Source organism: Astatotilapia calliptera, chromosome 22 (assembly GCF_900246225.1).
Source record: "Astatotilapia calliptera chromosome 22, fAstCal1.2, whole genome shotgun sequence".
NCBI lineage: Eukaryota > Metazoa > Chordata > Actinopteri > Cichliformes > Cichlidae > Astatotilapia > Astatotilapia calliptera.
The window spans coordinates 2,791,223-2,814,874 of NC_039322.1; the positions used below are offsets into that span (position 1 = coordinate 2,791,223).

A 23,652-nucleotide genomic window follows, 5' to 3' on the forward strand; every position below is an offset into this window, starting at 1 on the left:
TGCAAGTTGGAAGTAAGTCAAACTTAAACCTCATTTACTTTAGCAAATTTCTTTCTTGTGGTTATCTTAACTTTTCTGTTCAGTGTGCCAGAAAAAACCTCAGGAAAATAGTTTTTAGATAAATTTTCATGAAGAAACAAAGTTAGCTTCAGAATAAATGTTAAAATCAATATTAAACACAATATAAAACATCAGAGTGGACTTGAGGATATTTTACATATAAATATATCTGGTTAAGTCTCGAGAGCTTTTAGTTTTAATCCAGTCTGACAGTCAGAGAGCCGTGTCTCTCTACAGTCAGAGGTTTTTGTACGGCGCCTCAATGAGTTTGTATCACTGTGGTGGACTTTTGGTGGAGGAACCAGACTGCAAGTTGGAAGTAAGTCAAACTTAAACCTCATTTACTTTAGCAAATTTCTTTCTTTTGATTATCTTAACTTTTCTGTTCAATGCGCCTAAAAAAACCTCAGGAAAATAGTTTTTAGATAAATTTTCATGAAGAAACAAAGTTAGCTTCAGAATAAATGTTAAAATGAATATTAAACACAATATAAAACATCAGAGTGGACTTGAGGATATTTTACATATACATACATCTGGTTAAGTCTCGAGAGCTTTTAGTTTTAATCCAGTCTGACAGAGTCAGAGAGCCGTGTCTCTCTACAGTCAGAGGTTTTTGTACGGCGCCTCAATGAGTTTGTATCACTGTGGTACACGTTCGGTGGAGGAACCAGACTGGATGTTGGAAGTAAGTCAGCCTTAGAGCTTTTTTTTTTTTTAATGTAATTTTCTTTTCTTTAATTTCATTTAATATGAAAGGTTAGGATACTTTTTGTGTAACTGATTAATTATTTTATTCATAAATTCTGTCCTAAGAAACAAAGTCAGCTTTGGAAATGAATATTCAGACACTCAGGACAATTTCCACTGAAAAAAGTTAAACCGCACAGAGTGAAGATAAAGATCTCTGGTGTTCTTATTGTATCATATCATTTACAACAATGTAAGCAATAAAAAAAACACACATGAGGTAAGTAGTGGTATTGAGTTTCTTATCCAGAACAAGCTGTTTATTATGAAGAACTGATGATGTTGAAGCTTAACATCTTTTAAAATTGTTGACACATCTTTGTTTCGTTTTGTTGTTTTTTATTTCCAGTGTAGTTTGAACATATTTCAGCTCAAACTGTGTGATGATTCTCTCTGTGCTGATATGCATGAGAGGTTTCTTAAAGGGAAGTGAAACAATGTGTGAGTGAATGACTGGTGGAGCAGAAAAAACACCTGACAGAAACTTCTTAACGGAGAAAATCAAATTGTGGTTCCTGTCCTCTAAGCTGATTGGTGTTTCCTAGGTGATGCCCGCCCCGCCCTGAAGGTGCTGGGTCCCTCCAGTGAGGAGCTGAAACAGGGGAAGGCTACAGTCATGTGTGTGGCCAACAAGGGCTTCCCCTCAGACTGGAGTCTGTCCTGGAAGGTGGATGGCAGTGGCAGCATCAGCTGGGAGGAGAGCAGGAGCCCCGTGGTGCTGCAGAACGACGGCCTCTACAGCTGGAGCAGCACCCTGAGGCTCCCTGCAGACCACTGGATGAAGGTGGGCTCTGTGACCTGTGAGGCCACGAGGGGCTCCCACACTCTGGTCTCAGAGCCACTGATGAGAGACCAGTGTCCCCAGTCCTGACCTGACTAACTGTGACTTTCATGCTGGTCTTACTTTCAGTCTGCACTCTGTAGCTTTAAAAAAAAAAATCGAATTTCTTCTCTCATTTCTCATTGCTTTGTTTAAAGTTTGTTTAAAGTTTTAAAGAATAAAAAAATATCTATATTAAATAAGGACCGAGTCTTTGTCTTACTTTTGTGGTGATGTCAATATTAAACTCTAAATAATGATTTCCAGGGTTCTAATTGGAAACCAGTGTGCTATCTGTAGTCAATATGAGTCAGTAGAATTAAGCCACTTTCAATACATGAAGTAAAGCAAAGTTTATGTTAAAGAGTAAGTGCGAAGGGGAATTGAGAGACACTGCCATTACTAAGCAGGATATTAAAGACATTACATTTATGCAAATTCATTGCATGCTGTGTAATGAAATGTTTCAGCATGTTGCAGTTTGTTGTATAAAACACTGAGCAGTGTTGAATTCTCCCAATTCTTTGAATCTTTGGGCTGAAGGAGGGACAATACTCGGTGTATAAATGCTCAATCAACAATCATTTATTTCCATACAATTCAACAGTCAGAGCATTACAACGTCCGGACGGGAGAGATGCTTGCAGAGGTTCGACAGCATGTCTCAAAATGGTGACGGGTTGCTCAGCTTTTTATAGTCTCTAGTGGCCCCCAGCTAGTCGTAAAAGCCAAAACATCACATTTTTTCTCTCTTACAGCGCCTAAGTTATGACCTCGGCAGTTGTTTCTCTGCTTTCTGTAAGGTGGGGGTGTGGAATGTGGTCTATCTATCTCCCCTGTCTTTAGACACAGAGTCTCCTGCTTACAACCTTCTCTTCATGATTCAACAATTAAGCATGTCAAGAAAACAGTGTAACACATTCCCAGCAGATCAAGGATACAGAGTGATGCACATTTATCTAATGAACTAATATGTGAATATGTTCTGTTAACTCAAAAGTATAATGAGAACTAAACTACATACAGCTCACACACTCTATATTAAAGGGTATAATGTGATCTACAGCAGTATTCTAATTCAACTACTTTGATTACATATATAAGGTAACATATAATAACAGAATAATCTAATAGCAGGTGGAGCAGAAAAGCGCTGTACAAGAATGAGTCTATTCTCGTGATCAGTGTTGGGGTAGGTATTTTAAGAAGTAATTTAATATACAGAGTTTTTTCATTAAAAGTATTCAGTACGTTATTTTGGTGTTTTTTTTTCTGTAAAATCACCTGAAACACAACATGTCATAACTGTCATTGAACAATATGAACTTGTAGGCTACAGTCTCTCACACCAACATAAATCCCTATCCTAATGACGACACACATATTTTCTTTCTCTTGGCATTTAGGTATATGAATACCTGTCAAGGGTCCTTGACATACAGGTCTCCGAATCGGAGGACAAAAATTAATGTCCTGTGTCTTAGGAGGGCAGGATTGCTTTGCTTTTTCATTATACGATGCTTCGCAGTATTAGTTTTGCCTGACAACCTGTTTTTGACTCCTAAATTGTCATTAATGCAACCGCTCTACATAACAGTCAGTGTAACTGATTATAAATCTTTTATTCATGAACCTACACATTACGCTTTATTTACTAGTTGTATGTATTTTAACAGAGCAAGAGGTGGACCACACGTTTGAAGAGCTGCTGGTCTTTATAACTGGGGCTGACTTACTTCCACCACTGGGGTCCTGCAACATAGACTTTTATGATCAGGAGTCAGGGATACGCATCGATGTGCAGCTTATCCCTGTATCTTCCGAGACGTGTTGCATACAAGGATCAATTTAAAGATCTTATGAACACTGCATTAAAAGGATTCCTGGGATTTGGAAAGCTGTAGCTGCATTTACATGAACTGATGCTGGAATGCTGTGGTTAAAACCTGTGGCCTTTTGGGAGGAAGTTGTGCTATTCTAAGTGTTCTGAAATGGGATTGCTCCTGGGCTTCTTCAAAATTGTACATTTTAAAAGTGTTTAGTATAAAAGTTTTTTGTTTTTACAAATGTGACTGTATATAGTTGTATTTATAGTCCTGTTAAGACAGGGTAACGAGGGAATACACCACAGAAGGCAGACACAGCTGAACCTCATCAGACATGACGAATACACTCACACAGAAGGCAGAATCCAAATAAAACAGGGAACCAGAGAATAGCTCTGAGACACGGGTTGACAGAACATAAGGAACAGAGGGATGAAGAAATGCGACTGGAAAACAGAAAATAAATGAAACGAATCATATTAATAATCAAAAAACATGAATAGGAAGTCAACAGGTCTTTGGACCATGGCAGTGTTGAAGAGCAAAAAAGAGAAAATCTAAAAACCTGAGAAAGAAAAGATGGAAATTTGATCATTTGACTGATTTGGACTTAAAGTTTCTATTTGAAGTATTTGCTAAATTGTGCAGATAATTATGACTCACTGACTTTTGCTGAGTTCATTTAGTGTTAGATTTTTTTTCTTACAGAAATATGATTTTTGATAATGATCGATATTTAGAAATTGAGATTTATTTGAGCTGGTATGAAGCAGAAGTCAAAGGTCATAAATGATTTGTTAAAAATAAATGATATATTTCCAACTTTCTTTTCCTTTAGCAACAATGACATTTTCATTGTGTGTGTGTGTGTGTGTGTGTGTGTGTGTGTGTGTGTGTGTGTGTGTGGCATATAATTTCTGTTTTTTCTTCTGCTTTTTATTAACAGGTACATATATCATATTTATATATATATGTACTATTGTATCATATTTATACATACGTATATAAAGGCGATATCCGATCCAGTAATTTAGGTCAGTATCAGACCGATACTGATACATAATATCGGATCGGTCCATCTCTAATCATAACATAAACTGTCTGTCAGGTTTAACTTGTTTCTCCCTTCTTGCTGAAAGCATCACAATAAATATTTGCATTATTACATGAAGAGTGCAGTAAATGGACTGATAGTGAACTTTGGTATGTACTGTGGTAGTTTTCACATTGTATATTAATTGTGCTATTTTGCCAGGTGTAATATAGATAGGTATTTGTAACATAATGTCAAAGACAAAGTTATCAGACTAGTATTGAACAGCAAAAAAGAAAAAAATCTACAAACCTGAGAAAATTGGACTTAAAGTTTCTATTGGAAGTATTTTTATAAGTTATGCAGACAATTGTGACTCACTGATTTTGGTGATTTATTGTGTTTTTTTCTCTTTCTTTAAGAAATGTTTACATAATGAGCAATATTCAGGAACTGGTTCACATGTATTTGAGCTGCTATGAAGCAGAGGTCAAAGGTCAAAATTTGATTGACTGAGTTACAAATTTCCAACTTCTTTTTTGTTTAGCAACAATAACATTTTCACTCTATCACCTCGTGTGTGTGTGTGTGTGTGTGTGTGTGTGTGTGTGTGTGTGTGTGTGTGTGTCCTCAGTGAACTGTATCAGTCTCTGCAGTATCTTCCAGCTGCAGCAGTCACTTCAGTTTCTGTTCAGTCTGACTGAGGGAGGTTTTTGTACGACTGTTTTTCACTGTGTGAACACCCACTGACTGTTAACATAGAATTCTCCCATACAGTAATAAACTGCTGCATCTTCAGCCTGGACTCCACTGATGGTCAGAGTGAAGTCAGAGTTTGATCCACTGCCTGTAAAACGAGCTGGAATCCCTGATTGTCGACTGCTAATATAGTAAATGAGCAGTTTAGGAACTCCTCCATCTGTCTGTTGGTACCAGGATAACCAATTACTATAAACATTCTGACTGGTCGTACACTTGATGCTCACAGTTCCTCCCACAGCAGAGCTCACTGCTCCAGGCTGAGTCACTGTGATCTGTCCTCTGGACTCTGAGGACACAGAGACAAAAACATAAAGCAGCTTCATGGTTTTGTGGGCTTCATTTCAGAGGGACAGATGTTGATAGAGGAGAGGAGTTTGATTCTCTGGACTTTACCTGTGAAGCAGCAGCAGAGGAGAGTCCAGATGAGGACGCAGATCAAAGTCATGTTTTTGATGAGGAGGATTTCTGTGGCTTCTGTTGTGATGAAGGACAGCTGTCAGTCATCCAGTGTTCAACTCTCAGGACTATAAACTCTCCCAGAGCACTGGAGCATGGTGCTGCTGATGCAAAGTGCCTCTCTATGGAAATGAACTGACTCCAGCAGGACTTGTTTAAAAAAAAGTTTTTCACAGCATATTTAGCATGTGACACACATGAACCCTGTAGAATTTATAGACAGTTAACAAATGGTCTTTGAGCGCAAAATCTCCAATGGGAGATTGAGAGACCCGTGATGGACATTTAGATCGACTGTAAAATTGACATGCACTTGTTCGCACTAAAGGAAACCACCATCATTTCATGTGGCCACCATATCGGCGCCACCTGTGGTCTCAAGGCTGGAGATGACCAACAAAAAACTCTGTTTCTGAAGACAGACTCTGTAAACTCTTCGTTCCCATCCTGTGTCCCCCATCCTGGATTCCAAACACCTTTGAACGCTTATCTCCAAGGCTGAGGTCAGACGGCGGGTCTAGTCCCAGCGCATGCTGCAGGACCGGATGTGCTGTCTACACCGACTTACTCTCACCCCTTACTCACACCTGTTGCTTGTCATGTGCTTCTATGGTGTATTAAGATTCATGTGCTTTTGTGCTGAGGTGTTTTTTGTTGTTCTCCCATCAGAAGCTCAGTCTGGGTGGAGCTTTTTTTTCCTCCTCTCGCCTCATGTTGTGTATTTTTGTTGTTTTTCTTATCAGCCTACCTCTCTGACCTGTCTTCCCAATGTGATGTTTGTTTTGAAGTATGTTTGGTCTGAGGGTTCCTTTGTGTGTGTGCTGTGAGATTATTATTTTATCATGTGTCTATAATCGAAATGAGTGAATCATTGTACTGCTGTAAGCCACACCATACTCCTTATTATAGAGAGTATAATTAGTATGTAGTTGTAGTTCTAGTTTGCACTATGCTTCTGAATTACAAAAGAATCATTAGAAAATCATTAGATTCATTAGATAGGTTTGTATGAGTTACACTGTTTCATGGCATTTCATACTGCTGAGTTAAGAAGAGAATACTGTGTGCAGAGAGCACAGAGCACATTCCACAGGAGCTCACCCCCTTGTTGGAAGCAGATAGGCAGGGAGCCAAGGTCATAACACAGGCTCACTGAGAGTTAGAGGGTAAGTTTGAGCTTTTTACGACTAGGTGGGGTCAACAGAGGCTATAAAAGCTTTGGGTAACGCTCCACCATTTTGAGACTTGCTGTGACCCTCTTCATGCATGTCTCCCCATCCGGATGGTTTGTGCTCTTAAAGTGTTGAATTGTATGGAATACAGGATTGTTGATTGAGCATTTATACACCGAGTATTGTCCTTCCTTCAGCCCATGCACAGTACTGGAATGTAAGCGTTTCAATGTGGATGCACAACTCTGTGAAAACGACTGAAAACCCTAGTGTGGACGCAGAGCGTTTTCAAATCTATCCGGGCTAGTGTGGACGTAGCCTAAAGATGAATAGCAGCCCTCTTTAAATACAGTCAAGAAGAAGGCATTTCCACAGTTGTTGTTCACACCCTTGAACCCTCAGAGAGAGAGTTTACAACCTTGTCTCCTCTTCCAGTGTCACATAGAGACTGCTCCTTGCCTCTTCACCCCATCCTCAAAGACCTGATTAACAAAAGACTTCACCACCTGTTGGATCCTCCCCCTCTGGGTGTCACCAACTTTCTCACGAAAGTTAACTCGCCTAACTTTGTGTAATAGAGTTAAAGCTGAACGCTTCTTCACATGTGAACCTTGAAGTGACCCAAAAGTGATATTACTAAAACATGTGACAAATGTGAAATTTCCAGCACATTCCCACTCTTTGGATTACTCTGCTAATCACATCAATAACAGACTTTTCTTTTCTGACATTCTGTATATCACATCAACTACATTGTACACTCAAAGAGATTTCACTATGTGCATCCTCACTTCACTATTCTCCTCTCCACCCTTTTGTTCATCTCCAATCGTCATCATAGCCTAAACTTCCATATGCAAAAGATAACAATAATGATAAAAAGAAAAAACTTCCAAAAATATCAAATTACACATGGAAACATGATGTTCATTCATGAGAAACTGTGGCTAAGATAACTGGCGTACTAGAGAAACAGTCTAGCTGTCATACAAAATGTGCACAAGTAATTTGTCGGTCACTTTTAATCAGGATCACGACTCCCTGTATTTGTGATGTGTGGAGAATCATGTAAATGCATATCATTTGTAAAATGACTAGAAAAGTCACTCCAGTGACCACCAGAACTTAAAAACACACTGAACCTTTCAGGCAAGACCAGCCTGACTGTTTAATCAGGTGTTATCCACATTCCATCGCTGATCCCTCTCTGCACGTTACTCAGTTGGAGCTTGGCACTCTCTCGTTGGAGGAGGGCGCTCTTTCACCCCTCACTCTGTTCCAATGCAGCTTTAGGTTGAAAGGGCAAAATACATAGACCCTTGTTGTCTTCCTCAACATCAACACAGAAATCCTTTCGACCTCTGCCTAGCATCCTGCTCGCCAACGTTCAGTCACTGGAGAACAAGCTTGACGACCTCAGGGCCAGGATAAAGTTCCAGAGAGACATTCGGGACTGCAATCTCCTCTGCTTCACCGAGACATGGCTGAACCCAGCGGTGCCGGACCACGCCATCCAGCCAGCCGAGTTCTTCTCGGTTCACCGCATGGACAGGACACGGGACTCGGGGAAGTCAAGGGGAGGCGGCGTGTGTTTAATGGTGAACGACAACTGGTGCAACAGTGCGAACGTTGTTCCTCTCACACGCTCCTGCACACCAAATCTGGAACTACTGTCCATCATGTGTCGTCCTTTTTATCTACCTCGGGAATTTACATCGGTCATTGTAAGTGCCGTTTATATTCCACCACAAGCGGACACGGTCACCGCCTTATGCGAGCTGCATGAGGCACTCACACAGCACCAGACACAACACCGGGACGCTGCGCTTATTGTGACGGGGGACTTTAATAGCGCCAACCTCAAACGCGCAGCGCCGAACTTTTATCAACACATCACCTGCCCCACCAGAGGTGAAAGGACACTGGACCACTGCTACACTACGGTCAAGGACGGCTACAAGGCACAATCCCGCCCCCCGTTTGGCAAATCTGATCACGCCGCCATCTTCCTCATGCCAAAATACAAACAAAGGCTGAAACAGGAAGTTCCGGTTCAGAGGAAGGTCGCGCGCTGGACGGATCAATCGGTGGCCGCGTTACAGCACGCACTCGATGACGCAGACTGGGGCATGTTCAGAAACAGCTCCGACGATGACGTCAACGTGTTTACGGAAGCGGTTGTGGGATTCATCGGGAAACTAACGGATGATACCGTGGAGACAAAGACTATCACAACGTTTCCCAACCAGAAGCCGTGGGTGGATAAAACCATCCGCGACGCTCTGAGATCCCGCACCGCTGCCTACAACACGGGACTCAAGACGGGGGACATGGACCCGTACAAAGCCGCGTCATATAACGTGCGGAGGGCGGTGAAAGAGGCGAAGCAGCGCTACGGGAGGAAACTAGAGTCACAACTCCAACAGAGTGACTCTAGGAGCCTGTGGCGGGGACTAAGGACAATAACGGACTATAAAGCACCAACAACCGGTATGACGAACGCGGCCGTGACTCTGGCAGACGAGCTGAACACTTTCTATGCTCGCTTCGAGGCTGCAGCTAAGGTCTCCAACAATGCTAGTGTTAGCGGCGCTAACGGCTGCAGACAGGAAGATACTGCCAGCACCGGAAACGTGCTCGTCATCTCCGAGCATGAAGTAAGGAGAGCCTTCAAGAGAGTGAACACCAGGAAAGCAGCAGGACCAGACGGCATCCCAGGTCGTATCCTAAGAGACTGCGCATACCAGCTAGCTCCTGTGTTCACTGAGATATTCAACATCTCTTTATCTCAGTCGGTGATCCCCACATGCTTCAAAGAGTCCATCATTGTTCCTGTCCCGAAGAAACCCCACCCTGCTTCTCTCAATGACTATCGCCCTGTAGCCCTCACCTCAGTAGTGATGAAGTGCTTTGAACGCCTGGTCAGAGACTTCATCATTTCTTCACTACCAGACACACTGGACCCACTACAGTTCGCTTACCGTCCAAATCGTTCCACAGACGATGCCATCTCTCATCTCCTCCACACATCACTCACTCACTTGGACACTAGAAGGGGGAATTATGTTAAAATGCTCTTCATAGACTACAGCTCTGCATTTAACACCATAATTCCCTCCACACTCACCACCAAGCTGGAGCATCTGGGACTCAGCTCATCTATGTGTCAGTGGATCTCCAACTTCCTAACTGGCAGACCACAGGCAGTAAGGATGGGCGGACATGTCTCAGCCTCCACCACTCTCAGCACTGGAGCCCCCCAGGGGTGTGTTCTGAGCCCCCTGCTGTACTCTTTGTACACATATGACTGTGTGGCCACTACCAGCTCCACCACCATCATCAAATTTGCTGACGACACCGTCGTGGTGGGCCTGATCTCTGATAACAACGAGACGGCCTACCTGAAGGAGATTAGGAATCTGGAGAACTGGTGCCAGAGGAACAACCTCCTTCTAAACGTCAGTAAGACAAAGGAGCTGATAGTGGACTTCAGCACTAAGCAGGAGAGGAACTACCAGACCCCCGTCATCAACGAGTGCCCAGTGGAGAGAGTGGACAGCTTCAAATACCTCGGAGTTCACATCACGCAGGACCTGTCATGGTCCTGTCACATCAACACCGTGGTGAAAAAGGCCCGACAGCGTCTCTACCACCTCAGACGCTTGAGAGACTTCCAACTGCCCTCCAAGGTGCTCAGGAACTTTTACTCGTGCACCATAGAGAGCATCCTGGCGGGAAACATCTTAACCTGGTTCGGGAACAGCACCATGCAGGACAGACGAGCTCTACAGAGGGTTGTGCGGTCAGCTGAGCGCACCATCCGCTCCGAGCTCCCTGACCTGCACTCAATCTACAGCAGGCGGTGCTGGACCAAGGCCAGGAAGATCGTGAAGGACCTCAGCCATCCCAACAACAGACTGTTCTCTCTGCTGAGGTCAGGAAAGCGATTCCGCTCCCTGAAGACCAACACAGAGAGACTGAGGAGGAGCTTCTTCCCGCAGGCGATACGGTCTCTCAATCACACCACCACACAGTACTGACCCACACATACAGTTCTTACACACACACTGGACTTTCTGGACTTTGGTTTTGCACAACACTGGTCACTATATTCTTCATTTCCGGTTAATACTTGTACAGCTGCTGTTATTGTGTATATATTTATTTATATTTAGATTTCTTCATACATTCTTATATAGTTCTATATTGTGTATTTTGTTGTACAGTTATTTTATTTTCAACTTTAATTTATATATTTTATCTTATTCTTCCCAGTTAAATTTACCCTTCATTCTAATTTGTGTTGTACAGTTATTTCATTTTTAACCTTAATTTATATTTTATTCCTTCCTAGTTAAATTTACCCTTTTTAATTTTTCATATTTATTTCCTTTCTTATTCATAGCCTTTTCCTTTTTTGTTCTCTTTAGGTCACGAGCAGTTGTCCAAGCATTTCACTACATATCGTACTGTGTATGACTGTGTACGTGACAAATAAAATTTGAATTTGAATTTGAATTTGACCTTTGGATTATTATTGTGGTTCTGAAAACTTCTTGTGACAACTGCTAGGAACTCAAGTGGCACAACTTTCCACCTTAACCTCTGTCTGGGTTGTCAGCTGTGACTGGAATGGTCCCTGCTTCTCACTGGTTCTTTCATGACTTCTCATCCAGTCTCAGTCTGGAGTTTCCACCTTGGGATGACTTCTTGCTGTAACACTCTCTGGTGTTAAAGGTCCTTGCCATGCATCAATTTAACTTAATTAGCAGAACAAGAAAAGGGACAAAGCTAAGTCTCTTAAATAATTTCAGGATTTCTCCTCTGGAGGAGCCTCGCTCCGGGCCTGTAAACCTGTGTTAGAAATGGAAAAGAAAGAAAATATGTCTGTGAAGGTCATCGTGGTCTAAGGAGCTTGGAAAGAAAAGCGTCTGGACTTCTTTGAGTTGCTTGAAGACGTTTCACCTCAAGAAAGAAAGAAAAGAAAATGAAGTTAGTGTGTTTTTCATGTTGACTCTGTGTAACTCCTGGTTCCTCCATCCACACTATAGTATAATCAAAGACCACTGATCAATGGCCATGAAAATTTGCATATTAATGATCAAGGAACTGACCTCACAGCCCATTTTTCACTCAGTGGTGCTGGTTTCAGTCATTGTGGAAATGTCCTGTTTATAAGGTTGGGGAAACCTGCAGTCAGCTGAGACTGAAGAAGCCACTTGGATGAGTGACGCTATGACCAGATGAACAGATTCAAATTTTGGGGATAAAGTCAACACAGCTTGATACCTTTTGTTTGTGTATTCAATTGTGTCTGTATTTCAATTATTTCAAGTTATATTATCTCTCATTACAGTGTGTGTGTGTGTGTGTGTGTGTGTGTGTGTGTGTGTGTGTGTGTGTGTGTGTGTGTGTGTGTCCTCAGTGAACTGTACCAGTCTCTGCAGTATCTTCCAGCTGCAGCAGTCACTTCAGTTTCTGTTCAGTCTGACTGAGGGAGGTTTTTGTACAACTGTTTTTCACTGTGTGAACACCCACTGACTGTTAATGTTATGGAGACTCTGACAGTAATAAACTGCTGCATCTTCAGCCTGGACTCCACTGATGGTCAGAGTGAAGTCAGAGTTTGATCCACTGCCTGTAAAACGAGCTGGAATCCCTGATTGTCAAAATTCAAATTCAAATTTTATTTGTCACGTACACAGTCATACACAGTACGATATGCTTGGACAACTGCTCGTGACCTAAAGAAAACAAAAAAAGGAAAGGCTATGAATAAGATAGGAAATAAATATGAAAAATTAAAAAGGGTAAATTTAACTAGGAAGGAATAAAATATAAATTAAGGTTAAAAATGAAATAACTGTACAACACAAATTAGAATGAAGGGTAAATTTAACTGTGAAGAATAAGATAAAATATATAAATTAAAGTTGAAAATAAAATAACTGTACAACAAAATACACAATATAGAACTATATAAGAATGTATGAAGAAATCTAAATATAAATAAATATATACACAATAACAGCAGCTGTACAAGTATTAACTGGAAATGAAGAATATAGTGACCAGTGTTGTGCAAAACCAAAGTCCAGAAAGTCCAGTGTGTGTGTAAGAACTGCATGTGTGGGTCAGTACTGTGTGGGGGTGTGATTGAGAGACCGTATCGCCTGCGGGAAGAAGCTCCTCCTCAGTCTCTCTGTGTTGGTCTTCAGGGAGCGGAATCGCTTTCCTGACCTCAACAGAGAGAACAGTCTGTTGTTGGGATGGCTGAGGTCCTTCACGATCTTCCTGGCCTTGGTCCAGCACCGCCTGCTGATTGAGTGCAGGTCAGGGAGCTTGGAGCGGATGGTGCGCTCAGCTGACAGCACAACCCTCTGTAGAGCTCGTCTGTCCTGCATGGTGCTGTTCCCGAACCAGGTTAAGATGTTTCCCGCCAGGATGCTCTCTATGGTGCACGAGTAAAAGTTCCTGAGCACCTTGGAGGGCAGTTGGAAGTCTCTCAAGCGTCTGAGGTGGTAGAGACGCTGTCGGGCCTTTTTCACCACGGTGTTGATGTGACAGGACCATGACAGGTCCTGCGTGATGTGAACTCCGAGGTATTTGAAGCTGTCCACTCTCTCCACTGGGCACTCGTTGATGACGGGGGTCTGGTAGTTCCTCTCCTGCTTAGTGCTGAAGTCCACTATCAGCTCCTTTGTCTTACTGACGTTTAGAAGGAGGTTGTTCCTCTGGCACCAGTTCTCCAGATTCCTAATCTCCTTCAGGTAGGCCGTCTCGTTGTTATCAGAGATCAGGCCCACCATTGTTGTCGAGTGCTAGCAAGGTAAATGAGCAGTTTAGGAACTCCTCCATCTTTCTGTTGGTACCAGGCTAAATAGTGGTTGCCATGAACATCCTGACTGGTCGTACACTTGATGGTCACAGATCCTCCCACAGCAGAGCTCACTGCTCCAGGCTGAGTCACTGTGATCTGTCCTCTGGACTCTGAGGACACAGAGACAAAAACATAAAGCAGCTTCATGGTTTTGTGGGCTTCATTTCAGAGGGACAGATGTTGATAGAGGAGAGGAGTTTGATTCTCTGGACTTTACCTGTGAAGCAGCAGCAGAGGAGAGTCCAGATGAGGACGCAGATCAAAGTCATGTTTTTGATGAGGAGGATTTCTGTGGCTTCTGTTGTGATGAAGGACAGCTGTCAGTCATCCAGTGTTCAACTCTCAGGACTATAAACTCTCCCAGAGCACTGGAGCATGGTGCTGCTGATGCAACGTGCCTCTCTATGGAAATCATCTGAATCAAGGACATGTAATTATTTGTTCTTTGTACAGTTTTGCTTTCTTCAGCTTCTGAAATTAAAAAGTTTAGTTTTTCAGTACAAATAAACAGAATAGAGCCCTTTCATCACTGTGAAAACAGGTCCTTGAATATTTAATTATAAATCCTTAAATAATTCTTTGTCAGTGATGCATTTTTCAGGTACAAAGAAAATTTTATTATCATTTTTAACGAGATGTGCAAAGGGCCCTTGAATTCTGTGCATTTAAAAGTGGAGTAGAACCAACCAAAAAAATCACCTTCAATTCTTCATCAGGTGATGGTTTAAAGCAGGGGTCTCAACCTTGCGGCCCGTTTACTAACATGAAGAATTACAACACAATTTGGCCCTTGAAGCTCCTCCTTTTTTGTTAGGGAGGGTTTGTGTGCTGTTGAGTGCAATGTTACAATAAGTTCTTTAAAACAACCAGAAAGACAGCACCAATGTGTTTACTTTGTAGTTCAATGAAAGGCTTCAGTTCATTAAGAGTGTGAAGTACTGCTCTCACGTTTGCAGTTTTGTCTTGTTAAACATTATTAGACATAAAAAAAAATAAAAAATAAAAAAACACTACATTTTCAGAAATATTTGTTTTCTTGTTTGGTTGGTGTTTTTTCACTGCTTGAACACTAAATTGGCCCTTCAATGAGATGACAGTGCCAGCAGTGGCTCACAGCTCAATTAAGTTTGAGACCCCTGATTTAAAGGAACAGGAATACTGGTTATGTTTTTTGGACCTTGGTCGTTTCTTGTGATGAGAGGAGATGATCAATGTTGAGTTTTTCATGTTCCCAGAGTTGCACTTTTAATCCTGCTTTGATTTTATTACTGTGCTAGTGCTTATGAACTTTGTTGGAGTCTTGTGTTTGTTTTTAGATTCCTGTTTTGACTTTAGTTATCCTCGTGATATGTTTCAGGTCTTGTTCACGTTGGACCTTGTGGTGATTTTGTTATTTTTATTATTATTAGTAGTAGTAGTATTATAGCCTCCCCAGTGTTTCCATTTCTCTTATCTGCTCTGTTACGTAGTTTATTCTTCTCACTTTTCTAATTAAAGTTTTGGTTTGGTTCCTGTTTAACATCTGAAGAAAGTTGAAGGTCTAGATCACAGGTGTCAAACTCCAGGCCTTGAGGGCCGGTGTCCTACTGGGTTTAGATGTATCCTTGATCCAACACAGCTGATTTAAATAACTAAATGACCTCCTCAACTTGTCTTGAAGTTCTCCAGATTCTTGGCAATGAACTAATCATTTGATTCAGGTGTGTTGACCCAGGGTGAGATCTAAAACCTGCAGGACACCGGCCCTCGAGGCCTGCAGGTCGACACCCCTGTAGATTTTCCGTGCAGACTGTCATGGTCCTTCTGTCCTAGTCAGTCTGACCTGCTATTTCTGCCATTCTCTCCTCCACCAGCTCTCTCTCTGCCTCCACTATCACTGTGTGTGTGTGTTCTGGTGTTCTCGTCTTTGTGCAGCATCAGGACTTTGAGAAGAGTTTCCACTTCTGGGCCACAAACACCTGCTGGCAATCACACACTTGCCTGATGGTCTTGTCAAGCGCCACTATTCAGGAGTGTCATGTGTCTTTGACCCAGTGTTTTTGTGTTATTTTGGACTTGGTCATTTATTATTGTGGTGATTTTGTTTCTTAGTCTTGATTTGTGCTTCCTACTTTAATTGTTTATATTTCTATTTATTTAGTCTGTTCTCTTTCGTGTCCTGGTTGTCTTGGTCTCATCTGTGTCTTCTCTCCAGCCCAACATGTTACCCCCTCGCTGTCCCTCGCTCTCTGTCTCTATGTTGTGTTTCTTGTTTTATTTTGGTAGTCCTTGTCTCAACGGGTATTGTGTATAGTTTTGCTTCCCCCTCATCTCATTATAGCTGTGTCCCAAAACGTCAGCTGCATCCTCCGGAGGCCGCATTTGAAGGCCGATTACGTCACAGCCAGGCGACAAAGGCTGTCCCAATTCATCAACTCCTTCAAATGCGTCCTTCATTTCCCCAAATTTGAAGGATGGGTCGGGTGTGTCCTTCGTGGCCCGCCATATCCCAGAATTCATAGCGCAGCCCAGCCAAATTTCAGCTGCCAACAATGGCACTAAGTTTTAAAATTACTCTTATTAATCTTTCTGGTTTATTAAACACCACCGACACAGCGGTGACGCAAATCTGAAGGCTAGATCGTCCCATTTCACAGCCCCGCACTTCCGGCCTTCTCGGTCTTTGAAGGACCCGGCCCACGTAGACCGCGAAGGCCGGGTCCTCCGAAGGATGCAGCCGATGTTTTGGGACACAGCTTATGTCTCATTTGTTCGTCCTGTGTTCCCATCTGTTGCCCATCCCCTCGTTATCCTGATTTAAATCCTCAGTTTATTTCTGCTTGTAGCCGTGTTTCCTTGAGGCCCACACTACACCCACTTTACTCCTTGTTCCTATTTTCAGAGTTTTGTGTTTTAGCAAATAAAGCTCCTTTTTTCAGTTCATCCCTTTGTTTGTGTTTTTTCACACCAACTCTAACAGGATTACATAAGCAGTCATCACAATGTAAATTCATAGGTGTCATTTCAATCGGCCAACGTGTTTTGCAAAAAAAAAAATTCGGGGGTGGGGTCGACGTTAAGTCTTCTCCTGATGTACAAACTATGGAGCCCATTGATGGGTCTAAAACACTCTTTGGGAGGGAAATGGACTGGTTCTTTTACAGTGCTTTTGTGTTGTAGTCTGAGCACTCAGACCTCTATCTGAGCTTTGGGCTACACTTTACACAACTTGTCTCATTCACCCACAAAGAAATACAAGAATTGTTTCTTTGCTTTTCTTATGTAGGTGCTTTCTATATAACTCTTACAAACATTCAGACTCAGACAGATGCACTGGACAGATGCTTCTGAGCTACAGCCAACCCAGGTAGTTGTATCATACTCAAAGTCTACTGTCAAGAGATCAAGAGTCATGTTCATGAAAGGAAACTGTTACTGGTTGCAAACCAGTGGTTACCCTCAAGAACTGGAAGACTGGATTAGACTTTGCCAGTTAAACATTTGAAAGAGCAGGAACAGTTCCAAGATGAAGATTTTTCAGCACGATTGGATTACAAAGGAGAAAAACTGATCTGAAGCAAATCACATCGCCTGTCAAAGATGGTGGAGCCAATGTTCTGGCACTGATGTGTATGGCTGCCAGTGTAGCTGGGGCACTAGTGTTTATTGATGATGTGAATGCTGATACAGGTAGCAGGATGAAGTGTACACATCTTTACTCTCTGCTCACATTCAACCAAGTGCTGCACAATCACTGGACAACCCTTCACAGTGCAAATGGATAATGGCTCAAAGAAAACTGTAAAAAAACACCCACGACTTACTCTGGCAAAGAAATAGGATATTCTTCAATGGTCAAGTCAGAAATTGAAACTGAAGCAGAAATTGAAATTGAAGATGGCTTCAGCAAAGGCCTGGTAGAGCATCTCAAAGAAGGACACAGCATTTGGTGATCTCCATGTATTCAAGGCATTAGGTAGTGATGTCTACAGAGGATTTTCATCCAAATATTAAAAACTGTTTTATTAACAATTATCTCGGTTTGTCCAATTAATTGTGTGCCTCTGAAAATGTGGGACAATGTCTAAATATGGCTGAGATTCCTAAACAGCTGATACAAAACTCGACGTGGATAAGGAGCTTTATGGGCCTTGAAGGTCTGGATTTCAGTCAAGTCTGAATTGTTTACAGTTTTTTACAGACGCTAGGACACATTTCTCAATACTTAGGTCACTTTTGCAAAACTCTTCACACAATCCTCCTAACTGACCGTCAGCTTGGCAAAGCAGCTCATTTCACATTCAAAATGCACTACAACTACCAAAACACTTCATTCAGGTCTCAAATAAACTCATTCTTCCAGAACACTAGCAAAGGTTGACAACCGACAAACACACTTTGTCACCCACAAAACAAAGACCTAAAAAACACTAACAACATGTAGCATTACACAGTGTTTTCTTGTGTAAAACAAGGACACATCTCTGTTTATAATTTCAATATATGTTACTGGAATGAATCAGACATCATGCAGAATTCGTTAATATTTGTTTCTGTATTTTTATTTTTTTGCACTAAGTAATCCCAAAATACAAGAATTTGTATACACACCATCCACTGATACACATACAATAGTAATGCTATTCTACTCGGTCTTCTCTATTTGGCCACAGGTTATCATCCACATCACATCTTATGTCATCTAGGGCAATACACCTAGGAAAGAATCTTCTGGCATGCCAGAATTGAAGGAGTTGAACAATTGAAGGAGTAACACCTGTGTAGATGTTCATCTACAATGAGAATAAGCTGTGGCTGGTTAAACTGCATTTTTAGATTTAAAATATGTTTCAATAAAATATTGCTGTTGGATTTTGCTGTCTTTTCAAGTTTTGCATTGTGTTATTGTTTTGGCCATAAGTTTAACAGTTTTGAAAACAGTATGTTAGCACATGCAAAATGTCCTGTATGTACAAAGATTTTTGGCAGTTGTTGTGTCTGAGTGAGAAGATAATTCATGAAATTTGAGAGATGTAGTCATTGAATGCATTTTGTGCCAAAACAATGATAACTGGTCCTCAGTTTAGCCCACATAGACTTCTGTTGTGCTCACTGTGTGAGGAGTTTTGCAAACGTGACCTAAGTATTGAGAAATGTGTCCTAGCGTCTGTAAAAAACTGCAAGTCAGATTTCACTCTGTTGATGTACAAAGTAAAATTGTAAAAATGTGTCATCATCCAAACATGTTTGGATCTAACTGTATTTAAACTCATATTTGTATGATGGTTTTTGAAGAAGTCATATCAGCTGAGTCATTGCTGCTGTGCAAACAGTGAATTATTTAGTTGAGTTTGTTTGTTTCAGAGTCAGAGAGCCGTGTCTCTCTACAGTCAGAGGTTTTTGTACGGCGGCTCAATGAGTTTGTATCACTGTGGTGGACTTTTGGTGGCGGAACCAGACTGGATGTTGGAAGTAAGTTAATTAAACTGTGTTTATTAATAAATATTAGTTTTAAATATTACGTCGACTGAGAAAATTGTCAGGCGGTGGAAGGAATACTTCGAGGACCTCCTTAATCCCACTGATACGGAGGAAGCAGAGTCTGGGGATGAGGGGAATGACCCGCCAATTTCCGGGGGCGAGGTCACTGAGGCAGTTAAACAACTCCTTGGTGGCAGAGCCCCTGGTGTTGATGAGGTCCGCCCCGAGTTCCTGAAGGCTCTGGACGTTGTAGGGCTGTCCTGGTTGACACGCCTCTGCAATGTTGCGTGGAGATCAGGGGCAGTACCTGTGGACTGGCAGACCGGGGTGGTGGTCCCCATCTTTAAGAAGGGGGACCGGAGGGTGTGTTCCAACTACAGGGGGATCACACTCCTCAGCCACCCTGGGAAAGTCTATGCCAGGGTGCTGGAAAGGAGAGTTCGTCCGTTAGTCGAACCTCGGATACAGGAGAAACAATGCGGTTTTCGTCCTGGTCGCGGAACACTGGACCAGCTCTTTATCCTCTCCAGGATACTTGAGGGTGCATGGGAGTTTGCCCAACCAGTCTACATGTGTTTTGTGGACTTGGAGAAGGCATTCAACCGTGTCCCTAGGGGTGTCCTGTGGGAGGTGTTGCGGGAGTATGGGGTGTCTGGCCCATTGCTACGGGCCATTTGATCCCTATACAACCGTTGCAAGAGCTTGGTTCGCATTGCCGGCAATAAGTCGGACTCGTTCCCGGTGGGTGATGGGCTCCGCCAGGGCTGCCCTTTGTCTCTGGTTCTGTTCATAATTTTTATGGACAGGATTTCTAGGCGCAGCCAAGTGGCGGAGGGCTTTTGCTTTGGTGGCCTCAGAATCTCATCTCTGATTTTTGCGGATGATGTGGTTCTGTTGGCTTCATCGGGTGAGGGCCTCCAGCTCGCACTGGAACAGTTCGCAGCCGAGTGTGAAGCAGCGGGAATGAGGATCAGCACCTCCAAATCTGAGGCCATGGTTCTCAGCCGGAAAAGGGTGGAGTGCCCACTCCGGGTCGGGCATGAGTTCCTGCCCCAAGTGGAGGAGTTCAAGTATCTCGGGGTCTTGTTCGCGAGTGATGGGAGAAGGGAGCCGGAGATCGACAGACGGATTGGGGCTGCAGCTGCAGTAATGCAGACGCTGCACCGGTCCGTCGTGGTGAAGAGGGAGCTGAGTGTAAAAGCAAAGCTCTCAATTTACCGGTCGATCTACGTCCCTACCCTCGCCTATGGCCACGAGCTGTGGGTAGTGACCGAAAGAACGAGATCGCGGATACAAGTGGCAGAAATGAGCTTCCTCCGAAGGGTGGCTGGCCTCTCCCTTAGAGATAGGGTGAGAAGTTCGGCCATCCGGGAGGGGCTCAGAGTAGAGCCGCTGCTGCTCCACATCGAAAGGAGCCAGCTGAGGTGGTTCGGGCATCTGACAAGGATGCCCCCTGGGTGCCTCCTGGGTGAGGTGTTCCAGGCATGTCCCACCGGGAGGAGGCCCCGGGGCAGACCCAGGACACGCTGGAGAGATTATATCTCTCGGCTGGCCTGGGAACGCCTTGGTATTCCCCTGGATAAGCTGGAGGAGGTGGCTGGGGAGAGGGAGGTCTGGGCCTCTTTGCTTAGGCTGCTGCCCCCGCGACTCGGCCTCGGATAAAGCGGATGAAGATGGATGGTTGGATGGATGGAGTTTGTTTGTTTCAGAGTCAGAGAGCTGTGTCTCTCTACAGTCAGAGGTTTTTGTAAGGTGGCTCAATGAGTTTGTATCACTGTGGTACACGTTCGGTGGAGGAACCAGACTGGAATTTGGAAGTAAGTCAGCCTTAGAGCTTTTTTGTTTAATGTAATTTTCTTCTCTTTTCTTTAATTTCATTTAATATGAAAGGCTAGGAAACTTTTTGTGTAACTGAATAATTATTTTATTCATAAATTTTGTCCTAAGAAACAAAGTCAGCTTTGGAAATGAATATTCAGACACTCAGGACAATTTCCAATGAAATTGTGGGATGTTTCATATTATTAATTATTATTTCTAGTTCTGATGATAAAGTTGTATTTTGAGGGCTTGTAGGTTTAGTTCAGTCTAACAGAGTCAGAGAGCCGTGTCTCTCTACAGTCAGAGGTTTTTGTACGGCGGCTCAATGAGTTTGTATCACTGTGGTGGACTTTTGGTGGAGGAACCAGACTGGATGTTGGAAGTAAGTCGAACTTAAACCTCATTTACTTTAGCAAATTTCTTTCTTGTGGTTATCTTAACTTTTCTGTTCAGTGTGCCAGAAGAAACCTCAGGAAAATAGTTTTTAGATAAATTTTCATGAAGAAACAAAGTTAGCTTCAGAATAAATGTTAAAATGAATATTAAACACAATATGAAACATCAGAGTGGACTTGAAGATATATTACATATACATACATCTGGTTAAGTCTCGAGAGCTTTTACTTTTAATCCAGTCTGACAGAGTCAGAGAGCCGTGTCTCTCTACAGTCAGAGGTTTTTGTACGGCGCCTCAATGAGTTTGTATCACTGTGGTGGACTTTTGGTGGAGGAACCAGACTGGAATTTGGAAGTAAGTCAGACTTAGAGCTTTTTTTTTTTAATGTAATTTTCTTCTCTTTTCTTTAATTTCATTTAATATGAAAGGCTAGGAAACTTTTTGTGTAACTGATTAATTATTTTATTCATAAATTTTGTCCTAAGAAACAAAGTCAGCTTTGGAAATGAATATTCAGACACTCAGGACAATTTCCACTGAAAAAAGTTAAACTGCACAGAGTGAAGATAAAGATATCTGGTGTTCTTATTGTATCATATCATTTAAAACAATGTAAGCAATAAAAAAACCACATTAGGTAAGTAGTGGTATTGACTTTCTTATCCAGAACAAGCTGTTTATTATGAAGAACTGATGATGTGGAAGCTTAACATCTTTTAAAAGTGTTGACACATCTTTGTTTTGTTTTGTTTTTATTTCCAGTGTAGTTTGAACATATTTCAGCTCAAACTGTGTGATGATTCTCTCTGTGCTGATATGCATGAGAGGTTTCTGAAAGGGAAGTGAAACAATGTGTGAGTGAATGACTGGTGGAGCAGAAAAAACACCTGACAGAAACTTCTTAACGGAGAAAATCAAATTGTGGTTCCTGTCCTCTAAGCTGATTGGTGTTTCCTAGGTGATGCCCGCCCCGCCCTGAAGGTGCTGGGTCCCTCCAGTGAGGAGCTGAAACAGGGGAAGGCCACGCTCATGTGTGTGGCCAACAAGGGCTTCCCCTCAGACTGGAGTCTGTCCTGGAAGGTGGATGGCAGTGGCAGCATCAGCTGGGAGGAGAGCAGGAGCCCCGTGGTGCAGGAGAACGACGGCCTCTACAGCTGGAGCAGCACCCTGAGGCTCCCTGCAGACCACTGGATGAAGGTGGGCTCTGTGACCTGTGAGGCCACGAGGGGCTCCCACACTCTGGTCTCAGAGCCACTGATGAGAGACCAGTGTTCCCAGTCCTGACCTGACTAACTGTGACTTTCATGCTGGTCTTACTTTCAGTCTGCACTCTGTAGCTTTAAAAAAAAAAAATCGAATTTCTTCTCTCATTTTTCATTGCTTTGTTTAAAGTTTAAAGTTTGTTTAAAGTTTTAAAGAATAAAAAAATATCTACATTAAATAAGAATCGAGTGTTTCTCTTACTTTTGTGGTGATGTCAATATTAAACTCTAAATAATGATTTCCAGGGTTCTAATTGGAAACCAGTGTGCTATCTGTAGTCAATATGAGTCAGTAGAATTAAGCCACTTTCAATACATGAAGTAAAGCAAAGTAATGAAATGTTTCAGCATGTTGCAGTTTGTTGTATGAAACACTGACTGCGCAGGTGGAGCAGAAAAGCGCTGTATAAGAATGAGTCTATTCTCGTGATCAGTGTTGGGGCAGGTATTTTAAGAAGTAATTTAATATACAGAGTTTTTTTGTTAAAAGTATTCAGTACGTTATTTTGGTGTGTTTTTTTTTCTGTAAAATCACCTGAAACACAACATGTCATAACTGTCATTGAACAATATGAACTTGTAGGCTACAGTCTCTCACACCAACATAAATCCCTATCCTAATGACGACACACATATTTTCTTTCTCTTGGCATTTAGGTATATGAATACCTGTCAAGGGTCCTTGACATACAGGTCTCCGACTCGGAGGACAAAAATTAATGTCCTGTGTCTTAGGAGGGCAGGATTGCTTTGCTTTTTCTTTATACGATGCTTCGCAGTATTCGTTTTGCCTAACAACCTGTTTTTGACTCCTAAATTGTCATTAATGCAACCGCTCTACATAACAGTCAGTGTAACTGATTAGAAATCTTTTATTCATGAACCTACACATTACGCTTTATTTACTAGTTGTATGTATTTTAACAGAGCAAGAGGTGGACCACACGTTTGAA

The 23,652-nt window shown here is 42.3% G+C and overlaps 3 gene segments (V, D, J or C); 2 read left to right on the forward strand and 1 right to left on the reverse strand.

Moving 5' to 3' along the window:
• Positions 1-322: 322 nt before the first annotated feature.
• On the forward strand, positions 323-1,772 carry LOC113015146 (Ig kappa-b4 chain C region-like). The segment is given in 3 exon segments: positions 323-372; positions 633-748; positions 1,356-1,772. Coding segments are annotated over 3 exon segments (492 nt in total).
• Positions 1,773-12,398: 10,626 nt separating this feature from the next.
• Positions 12,399-14,028, reverse strand: LOC113015147 (Ig kappa chain V region 3547-like). The segment is given in 3 exon segments: positions 12,399-12,547; positions 13,696-13,869; positions 13,977-14,028. Coding segments are annotated over 3 exon segments (375 nt in total).
• A 6,917-nt stretch (positions 14,029-20,945) lies between these two features.
• On the forward strand, positions 20,946-22,812 carry LOC113015148 (Ig kappa-b4 chain C region-like; the record flags this gene model as incomplete). The annotated part of the segment is given in 2 exon segments: positions 20,946-21,036; positions 22,396-22,812. Coding segments are annotated over 2 exon segments (417 nt in total), but the record flags the coding sequence as incomplete, so codon positions are not given.
• Between the last annotated feature and the right edge of the window lie 840 nt (positions 22,813-23,652).